General features: G+C 44.1%; 1 protein-coding gene and 1 long non-coding RNA gene across 4 annotated transcripts in view; one reads left to right on the top strand and one right to left on the bottom strand.

The window, feature by feature from the left end:
• Positions 1-15,950, top strand: part of AMER1 (APC membrane recruitment protein 1) — a 39,367-nt gene extending 23,417 nt beyond the window's left edge. For both annotated transcript variants that reach the window (XM_085608278.1, XM_085608279.1), the window contains exon 2: positions 11,505-15,950. In XM_085608278.1, the coding sequence (XP_085464404.1) occupies positions 11,607-15,083 (3,477 nt within the window). In that variant the 5' untranslated portion in view covers positions 11,505-11,606 and the 3' untranslated portion in view covers positions 15,084-15,950. The remainder of the gene's footprint in view (positions 1-11,504) is intronic.
• Positions 1-21,712, bottom strand: part of LOC146829576 (uncharacterized) — a 182,099-nt gene extending 160,387 nt beyond the window's left edge. Inside the window, exons 1-4 of one of the 2 annotated variants that reach the window (XR_014962011.1) lie at positions 21,656-21,712; positions 21,440-21,552; positions 21,291-21,319; positions 19,987-20,747 (exon numbers count right to left, since the gene is read on the bottom strand). This is a non-coding gene — a long non-coding RNA (uncharacterized LOC146829576). Of the gene's footprint in view, positions 1-19,986; positions 20,748-21,290; positions 21,320-21,439; positions 21,553-21,655 lie in introns of those variants that run through there. The other variant, XR_014962012.1, reaches the window with a different exon arrangement.
• Between the last annotated feature and the right edge of the window lie 693 nt (positions 21,713-22,405).

Genomic DNA, 22,405 nt, shown 5'->3' with positions numbered 1-22,405 from the left:
AGCATGACCCCATCAGCACTTGAAAAACTCCTGAAGGTGAGACCATTTGGATAAAACATCCTAACTGCACCACAACCAGCTGGGGTTGTCTTCTGCTGACTGGCCCACACCGTAGACTATGGAGGGACCAGCCTATGTCACACATCACTGGCGGCCTCCTATCACATGCTAGGGAGGGACCAGCCTAGGTCACCCATCACTGGTGACCTATCGCAAGCTATGGAGGGACCAGCCTAGGTCATCCCATCACCGGTGGCCTCATATCACAAGCTATGGAGGGACCAGCCTATGTTACCCATCACTGGTGGCCTCATATCACAAGCTATGGAGGGACCAGCCTAGGTCATCCCATCACTGGTGGCCTCATATCACAAGGTATGGAGAGACCAGCCTATGTTACCCATTACTGGTGGCCTCATATCACAAGCTATGGAGGGACCAGCCTAGGTCATCCCATCACCGGTGGCCTCATATCACAAGCTATGGAGGGACCAGCCTATGTTACCCATCACTGGTGGCCTCATATCACAAGCTATGGAGGGACCAGCCTAGGTCATCCCATCACTGGTTGCCTCATACCACAAGCTATTGAGAGACCAGTTGAGGCCACTTCGTTGCTGACTACTCCTTATTAAGTTAACCCATTGCTGTGGTTAAAAAAAAAAATTGAGGCAAAATCTAATCGTCCCACTCGGCTTTGTGATGATAACTTTAGTAGGTATGTGGTCTATGGTTTCGCATGCTCACGGCGACTTCTGATGCACACTTGCATGCATTCACTTTGCTTTATTTTTCCTCCCTTGGGATACCTGGTCAAATGCATCAAAGTTGCTGAGTAACAGTGAGGTGCATGTCTTGCACAGATCTGAAGTCCTTCAATATATGAAAAGGAAATGGAGCTTAAGCTAACTTTCTAGAACTCTCACCTGGGGCCCTTTAGATAATGAAGTTTAGAAAAAAAGATGACATGATGTTGGGGGGAACTGGATTTTGAGGGGTTTGTACGTCTGTTGTCACATGCCAGGAGCTCACAGAGGCCCACACACTGTTCACTATCCAAAACCCACCCTTGGGCATGGTGTAGGTGTGTCTGTCTGTGCCGTCAGCCATTCTTTTCCAAGGGTTTGAAAAGTACATTCAGTCTTGTGAAAATAAAGACTGTTATGTTGAAGATGGAGAACTCCCAAAATAGGTGTTGAAAAACGGTGGCAGCGTTTTGTTTTCACTTGACATCCTTCTTTAGTTTTGTTTTTTTGTGAGAAAGCAAACCAACGAATGCACTTGTGCTCTGTACTTGCCAAGTCCACGTGATGTGCCACAGAAGTAATGAAACCCTCTGTATCCTGCGTTAAGTTTATTCTCAGCGGTAGGACTCTGTACAGTGACTCATGTCTTCAGCCCATACCCCTGTGCCATCTGTTATTCGAATAGAGGCCGTGCCATCTGCCCATTAAATTGCCCCGTGCCATCTGTTGTTTCTGAAAGCCTTTAAAGAGCCCAGCTCTAATTTGCTCTTAAGTTGTGCATTTTACTTCCTTCAGTAGTAGTCTCCTTCCCATTCTTTGCCGTAACTGGGCAGTGTGCAGCTGGCAGTGCCCTTTTCAGTGCACTTTTTAATCTAAAAGCTGCTTCTGTAATCCCTGATGGAACTTGAGGCCGGGCATGCGTGGAGCTCTTCACCGAATCTATGGACCCATTCACCTCGACTTCCATTTAATGGTTCTAGAACGGCAAAGTCTGTGAAAGAACAGATTCTGGGGTGGTGGGGTGGGGTGTGTCCTGGATTATCACTACTATGCATATAAATTTATTACTACAAGTTCTGTGAAGGAGAGCCAGTTGTAGCCCAGCTTAGTGCCCCTAATGAAGCCAGTGATGTGGCCTCTGATCCCATTTTGCCCCTTCTATACTTGAGCAAGTTGCTTGACCCGTTGTTATTTCTAGTATTTGCCAAACTAGTGGGCAGCAAAAAAATCATCAAACGGCCTGTGTTGAAGTTCTGTAATAAACACATACACGGGGATGAGAAAGAAAGTACGTATATTTAGAAATGTGTACTTCTCCAGTGGTCTCTTTACTGTATATTCCTTTCACGTGTAACCCCCGCTCATCTCTTTTGGTTTCGACTCCTGTTTCAAGAAGAAAAGCTGACTTTCCATTTGCTTCAACGCAGAGTCTTGGATCTTTCCGCAGTTCTAAATAAATATATATCTGGGCATCACAATTTTTGATGCTTACTGGATCCTGCTGCTGTTAAATCATGAATGAAGGCGCCACTCGTGTTTGCTGATCGTGAAAAGCACATGGCGGGTGTTGCATCTTTCTGCTGCAGTAGGGCTTTCTGACAAGTGCACGACCCTCTGTGCCAGTGCGATGCTAGTGTGGGTGTGAACATATACACGGTATGCAGCGCGTGGACTGTTTGCAGATTCTGCCCTCTCCAGTCCTGTTTCCTCCCACTTTGGAAATGCTGTTTATTGTGTGATGCCATCAGCGTTGGCCTATATGATGTCATATGTAAGTTATCACTGAGTATGTATGATGCTGTCTCTGGCACTGCAGTGGAAAGGGGGCGTGCAGCAACTTTAAAAGACAAACTTTGGGTTTCATCGTCACTTTAAGGTCCCCTCGACTGTCGGCTTTGCATGGATCTTGTCATATTCCTTCTTGGTGGGGAACCCTAGCCAGCCCTCCACTAAAGCTATCTCACTATGGGTTTTATTGTGTCACACCATAGCAAATGATACTTGTGTGAGTCCAGATATTATGGCCGCAAACCATCCTTCATTCCAATGTGTTGCATATTGCGCATCGCGTGTAGTCATGAAAGTGTCTGCTGATATACTGCACACACTCCTCAGCACCTGGGTGTCGACCATGTTTAGTTAACATGTGTGGACCACTACGTGCCCACTCTGCAGTTTGTGATTTTCTGTACTTTAACAATGACGCCAAACTGATCCCTTTAGCAAGGAGGCATGGTAAACGCACTTTCATTGCTAAGATGCCCCACACGTGATCTAAGGCCTTTAATCCATGCTTGGGACAGTCCCAGTGTACACAGGCTCCACATAATGCTTGACATTGGAAATATTTTACTTCTTACTTTTGGAAGTTGGGAATAAAAAATGTCACTCCTCCTCCTCCCCGCCCAGCTACTGGGTGTTTTTGTTTTAATCATCATTGAAACCTGTGACCCCCTCAACCGAATTCTGTACAAGTACTCTTATCCCTCAAATATTTCAGGAAGTTGATGCATATTGCTCAAGTAGTGGCAGCGTTGTACAACTGTAAAAATGTGTTCCTATCTCAGAAGTGTAGGAGTTGTTAATACCAGATCTTGTGGGTGTGTCATGTTGTAGTTGTATCAGACTAGGCTTGGTGTCTGCCAGACCTAAAAGGAAGTATAACCAGTGTGCAGGCACGTCATACAGGCAACTTAAAATGATGCGGAGTAGTACCTGTGTGTAGCTATGTGATACACGCATCTTATAGTGATGCTGAGTAGCACCCGCGTGTAGCCACCTGATACAGGTATGTGGTGATGCGAAGTACTACCTGTGTGTATCTACATGATGCAGTTAAGCAATCCTGATGCTGAGTAGTACCCGCATGTAGCCACCTGATACATACAAGTTATGATGATGCAGAGTAGTGCGCACGTGCAACCACCTGATACAGGCCAGCTATCATGATACTGAGTAGTACCCATGCGTAACCACCTGATACAGGCAAGCTATCATGATGCTGAGTAGTACCCGTGTGTAACCTCCTGATACAGGCAAGCTATCATGATGCTGAGTAGTACCCGTGTGTAACCTCCTGATACAGGCCAGCTATCATGATACGGAGTGGTACCCGTGTGTAACTACCTGATACAGGCCAGCTATCATGATGCTGAGTAGTACCCGTGCGTAACCACCTGATACAGGCAAGCTATCATGATGCTGAGTAGTACCCGTGTGTAACCTCCTGATACAGGCAAGCTATCATGATACTGAGTAGTACCCGTGTGTAACCACCTGATACAGGCAAGCTATCATGATGCTGAGTAGTACCCGTGCGTAACCACCTGATACAGGCAAGCTATCATGATGCTGAGTAGTACCCGTGTGTAACCTCCTGATACAGGCAAGCTATCATGATGCTGAGTAGTACCCGTGTGTAACCTCCTGATACAGGCCAGCTATCATGATACGGAGTGGTACCCGTGTGTAACTACCTGATACAGGCCAGCTATCATGATGCTGAGTAGTACCCGTGTGTAACCTCCTGATACAGGCCAGCTATCATGATGCTGAGTAGTACCCGTGTGTAACCACCTGATACAGGCAAGCTATCATGATGCTGAGTAGTACCCGTGTGTAACCTCCTGATACAGGCAAGCTATCATGATACTGAGTAGTACCCGTGTGTAACCACCTGATACAGGCAAGCTATCATGATGTTGAGTAGTCCCCGTGCGTAACCACCTGATACAGGCAAGCTATCATGATGCCGAGTAGTACCCGTGCGTAACCACCTGATACAGGCAAGCTATCATGATGCTGAGTAGTCCCCGTGCGTAACCACCTGATACAGGCAAGCTATCATGATGCTGAGTAGGACCCGTGTGTAACCTCCTGATACAGGCAAGCTATCATGATGCTGAGTAGTACCCGTGTGTAACCTCCTGATACAGGCAAGCTATCATGATACTGAGTAGTACCCGTGCGTAACCGCCTGATACAGGCAAGCTATCATGATGCGGAGTAGTACCACTATACTGCTAATATTGGTACAAGTCGCAACTATTTAGATATTTGTTAGGTCTGCTTAAATAAATGTACACATTTCTTATGGTTGTTATTCTATGTTTTAACATATAGTCACTGCATACATAAGTACATTTTTATCAGAACGATCTCAAATTGCTTCACTATTGAATTATTAAAAAGTGAAAATATGTATGAAAACTAATAAATGTGTTTAAAGTACAGCAACACTTGAAGACCTGAGTTTATTAAATACAATTTAAAACTAGATGTTACCTTCCTTTTACATACGTACCTTCCATGTACTTTACTCCAAATTCAGCATCTCCAATGCACTACCCTATATCCCACCCTGTACCTCTCTCAATATATCCTCTACGTCCACTCTCTGATTTATTCCAAATCCCATTCTACTGCTGTGATCTCCCAAATAACCCTTTCTAGGCTTGCATCATCTCAAACCTCCTTTACTATTCAGATCTCTCCAAACAAGCCTTTGTTAACCCTTGCCCTCCTAGGCTCATCCGATACCTCGTCTCTCACCCTAATCCACTTCTAGAGACTCTTCCCTCTATCCATCTCTCCTTTACTCATCCCAAACCTCATCTTTAGTACTATGATTTCCAAATAAACACTTTCTACCCCCTTCCTTCTTCTATCCATTCACTATCCTTTTCAATCCAACTAACCGACTCACGTGTCCACCGCTCAAATTAATTTTGTGTTTTCCTAAACAAATTCACCACTAATCCTTTTTGGGTTACGGAGTAGCGTGCTACTCGCCGAAAATCTCTTCAACGCCTCGTCGGGGGTAGTAAGTGCTATATAAATGCAATTACATTAAGTTTAGGGGGAAGGTACAAGTATGTAGGTGCTAGGCTGCAACAGCTTTCTGGAGTGTTCTTTGTATTGTCACCGAACTAACAGCCCTAGGCAAAAGCGAAAAGAGGCAGTTTATTAAAATATACATCTGTACAAGCAAAAGTGAAAGGAAGAAATGTATTAAAATATAGATCTGTAAAAGTGAAAGGAAGAATCTGTTAAAATGTATATCCGTACATCCAAAAGTTGAGAGTCATTCTGTTCCAATATACATCCATGCAGCCAAATTTGAAGGAAGTAGTTTATCACAAGATCTACTCATACGGGAAACATTATAACGTATCCTTTTATTACAATATTCAGCCACGCATTAGGGAGTTGATTGCAGGAAACCGTACACCCCCAGCAGAGAACGGTCCCTGTGCCATCCTGACATTGTATCTTCCACCGCACAGCACCAGCATGGTAGAGTCCGCTCTGTCCTGTGTGAAGTGTCTGGTGGGTGCACAGGGTCCCTGGGGCCTGCTGGCTACAGTAATAGTAGCCACGCACTGCATTCTGCTGTAACTGCTTCTCACTTGTGAAGCAGGTTGTGTTCTGCTCTCCTTCGGTTTGTGAAAAAGACATTTATTATGCAGCGTGAGCCGAGGTGCTGAAAATCTGAAAATGTGTCGTCATCTTAAATAAACTGCAGCGCCTGGGCCATCTCTGGCCATTTGTTCAAATTTCAAAGTGATGATCCAGAACCGTAGCGCCTTCCGCTCGGGATAGCCCCCCTTAAGGAAGTGACGTGGCCCTTTGTGTCCCATGCGCGCAGTCTGCCTTGAAATAGGGCATAATCCTGTTAAACGTACCCCAGGATCAGCGCCTGGGAGCTGGGGCAGCACTGAACTAACGAGCCCAGGCGTGGGCTAATCCAGTGCATGCAATATCTGTGGAGAGCTGCACGAAGCACCAAGATCACAACTGGGAAAGTGAAGGACGATGAGCAGGGATCAGCAACATAACTTGGTGAGGATTACACCGAAGGAGGCTAGGCGAGCGGAGGGATGGCAATGAACCAAGGCATTAATGCATGGAATGCATCTGATTGCCAGGTACACAGCAGTGAAGAGCTCAATGTAGAAACATGGAGATTCATACATCCCTCCACCCCATGTATTCTGAGTTGGGAGGAGTAGATTGCAATGTGAATTAGTGTAGAAGAGTCCGCATGGGATTGAAAATGGGTTTTAGTACCCTTCCTGTCCCTGTTGGCCTGTCACGGTCCGCCTCAGCCTCCCGCCTCGCAATCAGTGCTTCACGCATTTGGCTATTCCAAACCTTCATTCAGTCCTTCCATGCCACATTTCAAGCCTCCTCCCCCATCCAACTGTTTGCACGTTCCACTCCCCCGACCCCCATGTATTTCATATAAAACCCGTGTTGGCAAAGCCTGTAGGTCTCGCCTATGCAAGAGTTATTGACTTTGCCAGTATGTTTTAGCCATGCTGTACACCAGCGTGGCTGCTGTTGGGCATTGATGTATTGAGCATATATGTAATTCTACATGGGAACCCGTGTTTTTTTTCTTTTTTTCTTCCAGTGATCACTAATGGGTGTGTGGCAGTGTTTAAGCATGTGTTAATCAAATGCCTTTTTTACTCTGGATTTACTTCACAGTTTTGACATGATAAACAACAGTTATGAAAACCTTATGCCTCTACTTGAGTGCATGCTTTTTGTAGTCTGAAGCATACTAGCAGGGTTTTGAAGGCCCAGCAGAAAGCCGGAGGACCATTCGGGCTGGTTAGAATCAGCCGAAATATGTAGTCAACCGCGATAACTGATTGGCTGTATGAACCATTGCATTTCGAGGCGCATCCTTAAACCATGACATGGTTACCCTCTGAATAAAAGGAGATCCCTTTAGATAATTCCCATAGTAATTGTTTTTTTTGTTTTTTATTTATATACGGTACATACAGGAATCATAAAGCAGTTAAGTGGGTCGACCCCCTTTGGCATAGTCGCACTTTATAACTATTTCCCAGCTAGCAGTTCAGCCCATTCGAGTGGTATTTACCTACCCTAATGAGGTGGAGGCACTTAGGATGAAGCATGCCACTATTCTATGTGGGTGATGAGTCTTCTCTTAATACTGAATTATATCTGTGAAGTAGTAAGTGAGTCCACCATAAGGGATTCCCCGGTTATGATCATACGTCTGTCTGTGTTTCTATGATACCTTTATCAGCCAGCTAACATCCTGGAATTAACTTCGATAAGTCGAAAGGAAATTCTCATGCATACTCATGACCCTTCTCAAGAAACGAAGTCACTCACGGGCACAGGTGAGTAAAAGACTAGGCTCCTTAACGGCCCTCTTCCTCCTCTGTGCATTCCACATTACCCTAGGCAACCTTCCCCCCGGAATACAGGTAGCAATCTCTACATGAGACAGTGCAACAGCATCGTCGCGTAAATAGCATCATGTTTTATTTATAATGTTGTATTTGAACCCTTGGAACGGTCCAGAGCATATTTTAAATACTCCTTCTCCAAGTCCGTATATTTACTGTTTCATGTATTTCCTACTATATACGCTTGGTGGATTTGCTGTCGGTCTAATCTTGGTCCCAATACCTTTTGGGTTGGCCACCCAAAAATGGTCTTGCCCTTCACGGCTGGTTATTCTCCCTTTGTGTTCCCAGTGGGCCCCAATGTAATCCTTCATTGCAATGTTTTGCCCTGAATAAGCGGAGGATGTGGTTTGTTGCAGCTTACCACATGCATGCTGGCCATGGTTGGTAAAACAACGTTTTACCTTTTTATAGTGTACCATGCACCACACATCCACGATGGCATTCACCCTATCCATTTTTAAACCACAGCAAGGCAACTCTCCCATAAACGCCTTCACTCAAACATGAGAGGACCCCATCTTCTACTTCCACCTCTTCAATCATAACATTTCCACAACTACTACTTCTTCCCACATTAAAACGCTCTCCCAAAATGTCTCTTCTCTTTGCAGCGATTAAAAAATTTTGTCATTCATGGGGCAATTCTTCGCATTTTCTAAATGATTGAAACCGAAACATCTGTAGCATCATTCCTTTTCCCCCTGGGAGAGTTCTTTCCTTCTCCTTTTGTTCTTTCTTTTTCTCCTGAGTAAGATTACAACATTAACTTCACTACCCATTTCTTTTTGGACTTTCTGAACTTAATTCTCTGACTACTTTATGCTTCTAACAGTACTTGGTAGCCTTCTGAAGGGTGATTATATCTGATCCTGCCCATAGAGCTTCTTGTCATTTCTTTGATTAAGTTTTCATTAACATTTGATCACAAGGCACCTCTTCGCTTCGTACATAAAGTGTTCAGTCACAGGTTATGGCCAACACACTTCGAATAACCACATACGCAATTATCTCACTTTTCCTTTGACATCTCAAATATATTTAAAGTCTCTCTTGGACTCTTGACTTTCTCCCACATTGTTCGATCGCCTGTTGCAGGTTAGCCCAGCACCTTGTGGCTCTGGGCAGTTGCTCGCTTAATCTTCCTGACGGCCCCCAGCGCTGGGACACCTCTCCGGGGGTAGCTGTGTGCTTAACAAATGCTGGTATTGTATTTCATTTCATACATGTTTAATTCTTTTGAAACAGCTGCACCCCAGCAGTGCTGCCACAATGATGGTCTTTGCAGTGCACCCACCATCTTCCAACGCGTCCACATATGCCTGGATTAGATCTAGCCGCATCTCCCACTCCATCGGAGGATCACCTGGCTCCAACGGAAACAGATGTGTAGGAATGCTTGACACTTTCAATAAATGTGCACTCAAGAAGAGCTAGTAAATAAAGTAGCCACCAGTCAAGAGTAGTCGAAGTAGACACAGTTTAAAACCAGTAGATTCTTCCATGCACTTGTAGGCAATAGTGCACCTTTGAAACAAAGTATCAACTAATGGTTCTCTCCATCCCAGCAAAAATGTCCTGCTCTTATACAGATATCTTAAAACCTGAACTGTACTTCAAGATGGCTGCCAGTGAGTTCCAGGCGCCTAGTCCACTTTCAGATCTCATCACGAACACTGCACAAGAACACTTCCTTACATGCCTAATGGGTTTGGTGAGCACTCACCTGACCAAGCTTTGTATTTTTTTTCCACTGGCTTCTCTCCCTCTCCATGTGCTCCTGTGCGCAAGCGCAAGCTTTAGCAGACCATCACTGACCATGCTGCACGTGACCTATTCTTCTGATGGCCACGCATGCTCTGTTTGTGACCGATGCACGAGGTGAAAGGAATGGTCTGCCGTACCCTGCCGATTCAGGGCCCTGCTGGATATTGCAACCTTTGTGCTATGTACACAGTTAATGACAGTGGCATGTTTTAATGTCAATATCCCATCGCAGTGGGCTAGCTGTTCACGCTGCTTCCCAACTCCTGCTGGTCACCAGTTTTGTACCTGGCCAAAATTAACACCAGAGAATCTTCTAAGTTCAAAGTTTATTTTAAGTAATATTAATGTATACATTAAAAAGCATTGCAAACCTTTCTGTGATGGTCACCTGCTCACAAAGTCCTCCATTGAACCCATGCACCACACATTCTACCCATCCAACCACTCAGTCATTTGCAATTTGCATTCCCCATTCTTAACAAAACATCAGTCGCTTAGAAAAAAAATGCATCTAGGTGAAAATTAGATTTGTTATTTTATCCTAATTTGCCCTCATGGTATGATCTTGTGTACTTTGAATTTATATTGGAAGAAGTACAAGTCTGCTTTATTATATGAACTTTTGTTAACCCCTTCGATGCTCATGACGGAACGGTTCCGTCATGAGCATCGGTTGAGCTGTGCTCATGACGGAACCGTTCCGTCATGACCATGCCCGCGCTAGAACCCTTCAGCACCGCGGGGGAATCCGCGCAGCGCTGAAGGGGTTAAAAGGAATATTTTTAGTATAATTTTAACTGTTTTTAGCCTTATGAATCGTTTTTATGATGTGAATGGTCCTATTTTTGATCGAATAAAGATATAGATATATATGCAAAAAAGAAGCAGAGAACTCTGGGTAGTTCTCAAGTTTAGGTGGAAAGCAGCTCCTGTATGGAGCACTCTCAACACCAGCGACACTCTAGATCTGCTCACCTCAAATGTCTGTTTTTCTATCAAAATCTTTAAGCATAGGATTAGCACAGTGCCATCCACGCCGAGATAGAAAAGGACAAAGTCTTTTGCCATTTGTACAGTAAAAAATATATATATATACACACACATCATGTATTTTCATGTAGACTTGTAAAGACAGCAGTTGTTAAAGCTGCTTTGAAAACGTGCACTTTAGCAACAAGGATCTTTTAAAGATCGATACTTAAATGAAGGCCTTTTGCCCACATGTTTGTCTCGCTTCCAGCTGTTAGTGCATCACTTTGAAGACCATTCTTTTGAATTGCTTTGAGTTGTGTTTGTCCCCTAAAATCTTGTTTGTCTCAGCTTCTGATCAACTTGTGCAGAGATTGGTGGTGGTGAGGCAAAGATGCGGTGTCCGATTGTTGCCAGAAAACATATGAAAAGCAAGTTGAAGCAAAGGTTTCACCCTCTGTGTGATTCTGCAGCCACCATGTCCTGAATAGTGTCATCCTTTTAGTTTCTAATCCCACACGTGGTGTTTTATGCAGCTGTGTGCCAGTTACACAAACCTTACGCAGTGCAGTATTGTTTAGTTCAGCCTTAAAAATGTGGTTGATGCAAAAGGCATTCATTTCACATGAATTAAACATTTAGCGGGAAATGGAGATTAAAATCTTGCTTTTCCTAGTGTCTACTTATTTTTAGCAGGCAGAACTGTTAAATGCACCCATGTAGAAGATGTGTAAGACTTGTATCTTGAGGCTAGCATTGATATTTTTTCACTTTTTTTTTTTTTTTTTAGATCCTTAATGATGATGCCATCTGCACAGATTGAAGAGGAAACGAATACCAGATCTGCTGTTCTTGTCGCCAGCTAACCACACCTGAATCTTCGTCTGTTGCCATGGAAACTTGCTCGAGCAATGATGGCAGAAAGGCGACCATTGAAACAAATCCTGTGTGCTGTGAAGTCCCAGACTCCGGGAGGCAAGCTCAAGCAGTAGTTCCGCTCGCGGAGCAGGCTGAAGTTCCTGCTGTCCCACCTGATCCGCCGCTTCCAGGAAAGCAGAAGAAAACGTCGTTCAAGTTCTTTGGGGTACGCAAGAGTATTTGCACCCTTCCAAACTTCTTCAGTAGTAGGACTAAGAGCTCTGGAAAGGGAGCCCTGAAGAAGAGCCTCTGTAAGAGCAAGACCCATGACTGCATCAGTGACGTCAGCTATGGCCAAGCGAAAAGAGGGCCTTTGGAGAATATTTCCAATGGAGAGACCACGTTGAATCCGCATGAGAATCGTGGCTCTAAAACGCTTCCAAGCTCTCAGAGTGCTCACTTGGGAATTCAGGTCGGTGCCAATCTTGATTTCAACCACCCCAGGGCCTCGTCATGGACCAGCACAGAGGGTCTGGATTCCAAACAGAAAGAAGACAAGACTTTATCTTTGCCCAAAGCAAAGAAAGGCCTAAAAGGACTGTTCAGTGGGATGCGGCGACACAAAAAGAGCAAGGCACATAATTCTGATAAAGACCCGCTGGAGTTGAATGTATTGCCAGCAGGCGTAAATGAGGTCAATAAAAAGCCAAGGATCGAGCCAGCTGCTCCCCAAGACATAAATGCTCTTAATCCAGTGGACAAAGGTCAAATTGCAGTGTTGATAGAAAGTCCAAGTAAAAAAATTATTTTGAGCAAAATAAACACGCACTTGGACATTGATGTCGTTGATAAAGATTTGGAGTTGAATGTAGGTGCAGAAACGTGGTCCGCACATAAGCCCACTGTAGAAAATGTGGCCGCAACTGAGAGTAACCATGTAATCCTGGACGCAGTCCCTGCTTGTGCCAAATTTGATGATGGTAGCGTTCCAGAAATTATTCACTCTGATGACCAGGATACTGAACCAGTATCGACACACTCGGCAGGACATATCAGCCTCTTATTCGATGACGTTTCCTCTCTCAAAAGTTTCGATTCCTTTACTGGTTGTGGAGATATCATTGCCGACCAAGATATTGACAGCATTGCTGACAGCACAGTGTCTGTAGAGAGGAGTCGTGAGCTGACCAAAAGGAGCTCTTGTCTTGTAACCTATCAAGGAGGAGGCGAAGAAATGGCAACTCCAGATGAGCTGGGAGACGAATACCTGCAGCATTTGTGGGAGAAGGCTGTCGAAGGGGATGCGAGCCGTGACCGAGGGTCTGACGAAAGTAATTTGGAGGTGCAGGATGTTTCAGACCCTGCCCCTCCACTTCAGATGGAGATGACTCGCCTCTGTGCTGAAGCAGGTGTCATGGACGCCACAGACCTAACGCCGCAGAGTGACCACCAGGGTTCTGCACCCAATAGTGACGAAGGTTATTATGATTCCAACACCCCAGGGCCTGATGACGACACAGGAGACAGCGTCAGTCATGACTTCAAGAAGGACCGTCTTCCCAGAGACAGCTACAGCGGGGACGCGCTTTATGAGTTTTACGAGGCAGACGATAGCCTCATGAGTCCCCCTCTTGGAGGAAAATCCTTGTTTAAAAATGAGGCATATTGTCCAGAGCTTTTTGACCATTTTTTAGACAGCAACTTTCCAAGTGATATAAATTTGATGCAAATTATTGGGCAGCAAATGGGTGCCATGGAAACAGAGGAAGAAAGATTAGCTGCAATTCAGAAGCAGATTCTGCAGTGGGATCAGAACAAGGAGCCCATTTTTAAGAAGAGTGAATATGCAAATCAAGGACCATGTATCAAGCAAACTGCTGAATGTAAAAATAGAACAGCTGCCTCACTTGGCAGAAAACAAAGGTGCCTTAATAGTGATCAGGTGGTCTCTCAAAATTCAAGCCGAACTAGTGTTAATGATGCTTTTTCAGATTCTGGAACTGAGCATCCAACTTGGAGAGACTGTCAAGAGATGTCCTTGCCTTGTTTGAGTAGGTTCTATAGTGAAAGCTCTGACCAAAGAACACTGTCTAGCGGCCATGTTCACATAACGAAAAGTGGCTGTAACTTTGATTTGGATGCTGATGATGTGGCATTGGGCTCGAATGGCCATAATGGTTCAGAGATGCATCTGAACGGCCGAAAAGCCCACCCGGGAAGCGGCTTGTCCAAGGAACCTCATGATGGCGTGATTGACGAAAGTCAAGACAACATTTTGGAGTGTGAGCAGGCAGTGAGCTTTAGTCAGGCTCTGGTGGACTTCACCAGCAATGGTACCTTGTTCTCTAGTCTCTCTGAAAGCCTGGGGAGTTCGGATTCTGGTTCCTCATTTACTCAGAATCTCACCACTCTTCCAACGATGGTCAACTTTGACATAGTGGATGTTGAAAATGAAGGGGAAGGTGAATTTGACCAGCAGATTGAAATTAGCGCAGAGGAAGAGATCAGTGCATCATTTGAAGACTTTGAGAGCAGCTTTGTGCAGAAAGAATCTTTTGCTGAATGTGATGAGCATATTTTTCACATGGACACCCAGAGCACGCTTCAAAGCTGCGAATGGGGCGTGTCCAGTCTTCCCCGCCATCTCAGCCTCTATAGACTTGGCTCTTCGATGCCAGCACCTTTGTCTCCTAACCGGCGGAGTCGGTCACTTGACACAGAAAGCTTGGAATTCGAGCTTGCCAACTTGCGCCTGTCAAAAAGTGGCCTTAGGTCGTGTGAACTTCCAGTAAAAAGGGGTGGCAAGAAAGATCTTCTGTCCTCTGAGCTCAGTAGCAGCAGGGAAAGGGCCCCGCCGTTTTATGCAGAAGGTGGAGAAGCGGCTGCTAAGTGGTTGAGGTCACTACACTACAATGATGATCTTTCTCCAGAGGCTGAAGAGAGATGGGATATGCTTGACAATGGTGACGCTTCTGTTTGGAGTAGTGGCTTGCATACATCTGTGCCATGTGAAAGCGATCCGCAGAGGCCGGACAGAAGGCTTTTTCAGGGGAGGCCAGAGAACAGAGCGGCTAGTAACCAGAGCCCTAGACAGATGGTGAGACCGTCCAATTTATCTCTCTTGAGAAATAGCCAGCAGTCCTCCGAGGTGCCTGGCTCCTACCAGTATTATGCAGACCAGATTCAAAAGAAGCTTGACCTGGAGTTACATTGGGAAGGGCAAAAAGGAGAGTGTCCTCCGTTCTGCTTCCCTAAGCCTTCTGACAATGTAACAAAAAAATTTAAACCTATAGGCATCACCCAAGCAATGCCTCAATTCAACCCAAATGGCACCGAAACCTTAAAGCACTCTGCAAATTTCGCAGAGCGCTATGAAAGCCCTCAAAAAGTTATGCAGAAAGGCAGAATAGAGCAAGTTAAACCCGTGCCTGCTTGCTGGACCGATGACTGCAGCGAGTATCGCTCCAACCAAATGCTTTCTTTTACTTTTGGGAGTGCCGAAGGAGTCTAGCAGACCTTGTTGTCTGCAGCAATGTAGGAAAATGTGTCTAAATAGATTTGTTTTTTTATTTTTTGCCTTTACTGTAGTGCGCTTAGCCATGATGTATGAGGATTGTATTTTTTATACTGCTGGTATATATTTACACACTCAGTTGAACGGCACTACCGGTGTATGCTTCTGCAAGTTGCGCGAGCACCACAAGGTAGCTACCCTCATCGCCGCGTCAAAACCTTGCGGCTGCGCAGATATCCAGGTGATGGGCCATGCTGGTCTTTTATATACTTCCAAGTTATACCAGTCCAACATGATCGCATCTAGAACTCCCTTGGTTCTGCTGCACTTAAAGATTGATGTATGTGTTAGGCTATTTCAGCTCATAGCTGTAGATACATTATAGCAGGTCGAGTCGATTTTCTTTGGAAGGAAGTTTCATTATTATGGTATGAGCAATGTATTCTTTTATTTAGAATACTGGACGTTAATAAGCAGCCTAAATTAGGCTCTGTAGTGGAATGTTTTTTTTAAATTGTATGTTTTTCTTTGTTTCGGCCAATTGAATGCAGCAAAGGAAGAGGAGGTGGAGCTAGCACTGAATCATAAAACACTAGAGCGCAAGAAGCGTGCACACACTGTTCTTGTTTTTAATGTTGTCGCGCCATGTTTTACACCAATCACCAAAGACAAGGGTGTCACTTTTTTTTTTTGTATTTTATTTTATTAAAATATGTAGTTGACAGGTTGGAGGTCTATGCGAGCTCACAATATTGTAACACAATTCCACAATACATATCGGGCTGACAGTGCACGCCTTTGTAATAGTGTACATTTTGGTGCTGAATCGAAGGAATTGTTTGTCAATAAATCTTTTTTCCATTACTTTGTGAATATGTGCTGTTCAGAGGCAGACCTCATTTTCAGGCAGCTCCACAGACCTTTGCCATTTATGGTTTTCTTGAAATTCTTGCCAAATGCTGAATGTGCAGAATGGACCATACTTCCTGCTTGCCGACACATCAGCCTCCGTACACAGTTACTCATTCAATGTCAAGAAAAGGTAGATTGTTTAAATTGAACGACATTCGTACGAACCCCTACTCTGCAACAGAGGAGCTATTTTGTTTCCCATTCAAAGCCTTTTCATCTCCAATGGCCAGAAGTCAAAGTGTCATTCTCATGTACCATGGCCAAGGTAAAACCTAAAATGAATCAGTTTTGGTATTTTTGCAGTTAAGTGTATTACATCCCTATATAATGTGTGAATGCATTTTTGGTGACAGAGCAAAGGTTTGTGGTAGGCAACAGATTTTCGGCCATCTGTTTCTTGGAAAGCAGTTAATTGAAATTTTTAAAGCAAAGGCCATGTTTTAACTGTACCATTTTTTCACAGATGAACACAATTGTGGCTCTGCAGTAAAGAAATGGGTATGTTTTTGGTGTGACATGATATAGCTTTCCTCAGATTGTTTTCTTTATCAATGGCCTTCCAGGTGTCAGACTGTCCTGGAAAACTTGTTTTCCCCCCTATATCTCTGCAGCGTGATCCAGGTCATCATGATGCTTCGTCTTTAACTTCATCTACCGGACATGACATCAGAATTTGTTGGGTGCCATCCGGCACACTGGTATCTATTTCTGTGCTTCATTTATTCATTTCTTGTGGTTACTCTGTACTTCACAGATTAAGTTCCACAGCAATTTTGACTGTGACTAGGTCAAATGTCTCCTCCAAAAATATCTCACAAACATTTTAGATGGCACAAGTGGAGTTTGTTGTGTCCACATCAATCAATCATTTTTTATAAAGCACTGCAAATCACCTGTGCGTATCTCAAAACTCTTCTCTTGCTTGCTGCTGCAAGGTGATTTTGTTTGTTCGAACAGCCAGTTCTTGAGTTCTCTCCTGAGTTGCTTGAGTAATGAGGTGTTCCTGAGGTGCAGGGGGAAGGTTGTTCCAAGCTTTGGATGCCAGATGTGAGAAGGAGCTGTTTGCTAGATTGATTTGGGGGGGAGGGGGGTGCGTCTGTGAGGAAGAGGGGGGCGGATCGTAGGTGTCTGGTTGATTGGTGGAAGGTCATGAGTTTTGTTGATGTAAACTGAACCTTCTTTGTGCAGGGCTTTGTATGCGTGGGTCAACATCTTGAACGGGCATCTTGTCTGGATCGGGAGCCTGGGTAGTTTCTTAAGGTGGGGTGTTAGGTGTGTCTGTCTGGGAAGGTCGAGGGTGAGTCTTGCTGCTGAGTTTTATATGATCTGTAGTCTCTCCAGGAGGTGTGCAGTGATTCTTATGTAGAGAGTGTTCCCAGTGTCTAGCCTGCTGTTGATGAGGTCCTGCATAATGGTCCTTCTGCTGTCGACTGGGAGCCACCTGAAGATCTTGCGGACCATGCGTACAGTGTGGAAGCAGGTGGATGAGACAGTGTTTACTTTTTCCTTCATGGATAGCTTACTGTCCAAGATGATGCGGAGATTGCAGATGCGATCTGTCTGATGAGGGGGTGGGCCGAGTTCAGCAGGTCACCATGCATCATTTCATGGTGAGGTGTTGTTCCCCAAGATGAGGACTTCTGTCTAGTCTGTGTTCAGCTTGAGGCAGTTTTCTTTCATCCATACAGCGATGTCGTACATCTGTGTAAATTAGCTCTGGTGGCATGGGGGGGGGGGGGGGGGGGAGTGAGAGGGGCTTTCCTGACTGCAAGAGAATGAGCTAGGTGTCGTTGGCTTAGGAAATGATGCTGAGTCTGTGTGATCTGACGATGTTGGCTGGGAGAAGAGGTGGGTCATGTGCGCGTTGAAGAGGTTGGGACTGAGGGATGATCCTTTGGGATGCTGCAGAGGATCTTCTTGGGTTCCCAGGTGAATGATGGGAGACCAGTTCAGTGGTTTCTTCTGGTGAGGTATGAGGCGATCCATTTGAAGGCGTCTCCCTGGATTCTGATTTGGTGGAGCCTGTTGATCAGGATGTGATGTGATGTGATGTGATGGGAATGTGATGGGAGACCGTGTCAAAGGTGGTTAAGGTCCAGGAGGACCTGACATCTGCATGTTGACTTTAGGCTCACCGTGCCACAGCCGGCTACTCCTATGCTTTGATGTACCTGAATAACCGACCAGCAAAAAAGGGTTTGGACTCCAATCAGTAAGGCTGAACCCCAATTCATCAATAAACAACAAAATGCCAATACTGATAAACAATTCGCCTCTCAACAGCAGCACATTGAAATTAAACCATGTAACCACAAGACCTCTGTTTCCATATGAGTTAATCAAAATGTATTCATCAACATAGTCACATCTATGAATTCCATTGATTTAATTGAAAAGCATTAAAAAAAAGTTATTTTCACCAAACTAATTTTTCTTTTTAAAGCATATCTCCACCCACTGTCAATCCACTTTCATACACATTCCATTCAGCCATTACTAACATACTTTCACAATCAAATTGGGTATTGTTTTGTATTCGTGTAAAGTGGGCTGGGTGGAAGGCTGCTGGAATGTGTGTTGAGTGGGAGTAGTGGACGATTGTGAAAGTATGTTAGTAATGGCTGAATGGAATGTGTATGAAAGTGGATTGACGGTGGGTGGAGATATGCTTTAAAAAGAAAAATTAGTTTGGTGAAAATAACTTTTTTTTAAAATGCTTTCCAATTAAATCCATGGAATTCATAGATGTGACTATGTTGATGAATACATTTTGATTAACTCATATGGAAACAGAGGTCTTGTGGTTACATTGGTTCATTTCAATGTGCTGCTGTTGAGAGGCGAATTGTTATCAGTATTGGCATTTTGTTGTTTATTGTTGATGTACCTGAAAGCCATCAGACAGAGGTGGCCAAGGTTTTGTAGCAAAGGCCTGCACCAAAGCAGCACATCAAAGCAAAGATGAATAATGCACCAAAAGATAAACCCTCTTGTGAGTTGATTGAAAGCAGTTGAGTGCTTGTGAGCCCACTAGCCTAGCTACTTTGCTTTAAGCATCTCGCTCTCTGGCAGATGCTTGAATTGCACAATGGATTTCTCTTACAGCCATCAACCGGAAGCCGTACTCGGTTGACTCCATGGCGTTTTGATGAGCTTCTGTCTGTGCCAGTCATTAACTCATTTTGATGCCCCTTTAAGTCCCTTTGGCACCTCTCATCGGACTGACTTTCTACATACCCGAGTGAGCCAGATTTCTTCCTGAGGAAGGCATTGATGGTCCTGTATGGGAGTGACGGGCTTGTCCCACCATTGCTTCATAGTGAGTTGGTCTCTGCTGTCCTTATGCACATAAAGCACAGAAGTCCTTTCAACTGCCCTAGGATTCTAGCCAACAGACGGGATTCACTTTGTAGCCAGACTTGACTGAATGGATAGTTATTTTCTCATTGAGTCAATCTGGCAGCTATAATTTCTCCATAGTGAAGTGTAATTCACGATTCGCCACTGGATACAGCTTTAATAAATGTCTTTCTGTGGACACACACAGGTGGTTTATCTTTGTATAAAATTTATTTTTATTTTGTGTGTACCTCACTACGCTGGTTTTCAGGTGATTCAAAGTTCCTTGGTTGGTAGGTGACCAGTCTCAATTCTGTTAGACTAGTCTGGTGTGAAAACTTTACTGGTGCGGTTCACTGCGGGGAGTGAGAAATCAATCAATCAGGATTTGTAGAGCATGGCTGCTTCATCCATGTGGTGCTGTCTGGTAAACTGCCAGTTCTATCGATTGAACATCCATGTCTTGAGGTCCTTCCTGAATTGCTGGAGTGATGGTGAGGCAGGGGGGGGGGGGGGGTGTATGGCAGTGATCAGTGGCATCTCCACCATTTACCTATCAAATTACTAAATGAAGTGAATGCTTGTAGTTTCTTGTTTCTTTGTGCGTTCCCCCGCGACCCCCCCAAAACCCCCCCCCCCCCACCCCGTTTGGTTGATGGCGTAATAAAAGATTCCTGACCTGTCTACACTTCTTGCTAATCATGCCCCTTCAGAGGCTAGTCAGTAGTGCATCTTTCCCCGTGGTGTAATTTTATATTTTTGTTATTTGCATGTGTGTTACCCAAACTATCATTGCTATGGTATAGGGGTGCATTTTCCATCTGGGCACACTTTTTGCGGGAGGAAATAAGCCCAATAATACAATAGACAATACAACAAGACTACATGATGGCTGGACATGTCTTTCAAGAGAGGAAAGACTGGGTCCTAACTCGGATAGAGGGAACCATCGTGTGATAAATGCCTGCCGTGTTTGGGGTGTGTTTGTGTCCGTTTAGCAGAGTAAAGATTCCATTCAGTTACGCATTCAGAATCAATGAAACACAAACAGGGGGGTGTTATTCTTATGTCAGGTTACTACTGAGCACACTATTGATCACGTTATTGTATGAGCCTGAATAAATCTGAAACGGTGCCACAGAAGAGGGAAAATTTACCCCTAAAACCCTCTAATGGTGGACCAAAAGCCCACTCGTACAAACAAAATGCAAGCTGTGCACACGTTTAGTGAGTGTATAATGCGTATTAGCATAATAAATCGACAAACATTCAATGAACAGAGTAATTGCAAGAGCGATGGACCACAGGAAACAGGATTGTATTCAGTCTCTCTGTTTATGTAGAGTTAGGAGATCCAACCAGCCAACACGTGTTTCGTCAAGGGGCACAAAACCCCAGACTTCTTCAGGGCTGGTGAAAAAACATACATAAAGTGCGTATCACAACACAAATTCTTTATATAACATTTCAGACATGCCCACTCTTAAATATCCATTTGTGGATGGTAGGAAAAGGCACCTGTTAAAAAGTGATTGCATCCTGTTAGGGAATCAAAAGTAGTGGGTTGAAGTAAAACCCAGTGAATAAGCACAAAGTGTCTTAGGATAAGATTCGATTCACTTATAAAGGGATATATAGAAGCCCGATCTGTGAGCAGCAGTATTAAGGATAGCGTCTGAAAAGCTTGACAAAAGACCGAGAGAGTGTGTAGAAATCGACATGCATAAAGTTGCAAAGTTTCAAAATATTATTAAGTGACGGTGTGACAATCAGCAAACATATATCACGATATGTGCGTAAATCCATTGTGAATCAATTGTGTGTTTAAAAGTAAAACGACAACACCCTATAACAGTGTGCATCAGCTGTGTCTCCTGACGTCACGAGATTAGGGGGTACTTATAATGCCCCACATGTAAGAGAAAGCATGCGAACGGTTTATTAAACCCCTACCTTCTATAAGTGTTGCGGGTGTATCAGACCTATTAGTCAGGAAGAAAATCAATTACCATGAGGGAACATATAACCTTAAATGTCCCCAAAATGTTGAATGTGAGACGCATATCTATATCACCTGAAGATAAAACCACAATAAGGCTTACCTTAATACCGGTGATAATTCCGACCCGGTAGGTCTTAGCAAATTATGTGGACCGTCTGCGTCCTCAGAAAAGTAAACGGTCGTCCAAGTATTGCCAATTAAAGCGCTTCGAATCTGTGAGGAGCATATAATATATGTAAACCATTCTATTGTGAACTTCGTTCTTGAATTGTATCTATCCAAACTAATGAACAAAACAGTAAAGGCTCACCCTTACCTAAGACGAGTACATCCCGGACTCTCAGCCTCAATCACCTCGCGTGTGGTTTCTTCGGTGTTTGCACCGTGCGCATACCCGGAAGTACCTTATAACGTGGGCGCCAGTGAAACACTAGAACGTGTGTAGTGACAGTGCGCATGCGTGACGTTACGTGCAGCGCATCCCGGTTTTTGTCAAGTGGCATCATCTTATAGAAATTATTTTATAATTACAAAAGAAATATATTTTTCAGTTTATAAGTGAAAACGAAGACGATATAACACATACAGGAAAAGCCAAACGAGGTGTTATAAAAAGTACTGTGACGAAAACGCCAACATTCCAAAGGCATTGTAATCCTTATAAGGCGGAACAGATAAAGGCAACGATATCACATGTAATGACTGTTGACTATGACACAAGAGGTGAAAATTAATATCAACTACAATATCACATGTTCCAAATGAGACATTTCAAAGTTATTAAATGTAAAGGCATACACACATATAAACAATGGCAATACATTTAGTACATGATGAGAATGACCGCAGTTTCAATTCTAGTCATTCTAAGTCCCTATGAGATAAAAGTATAGATACCAGGGAAATATATCCTGTATGCATGTAACTGAGAACACAACTTGAATTAATACATGGCGTTCTATTCCTATTGTTCAGAATCCCACCGCATTTTCCGGGGGTTTATCTTGAAGTTATGCGGTATGTTTTTCAAGCTTTTGTGAGCAGTGTTTTCGTATTGAACTGTAAG

The sequence above is a fragment of the Triturus cristatus genome, chromosome 5_2, assembly GCF_964204655.1.
Source record: "Triturus cristatus chromosome 5_2, aTriCri1.1, whole genome shotgun sequence".
Taxonomy (NCBI): Eukaryota; Metazoa; Chordata; class Amphibia; order Caudata; family Salamandridae; genus Triturus; species Triturus cristatus.
This window is presented reverse-complemented; position numbering and strand designations above follow the sequence as displayed.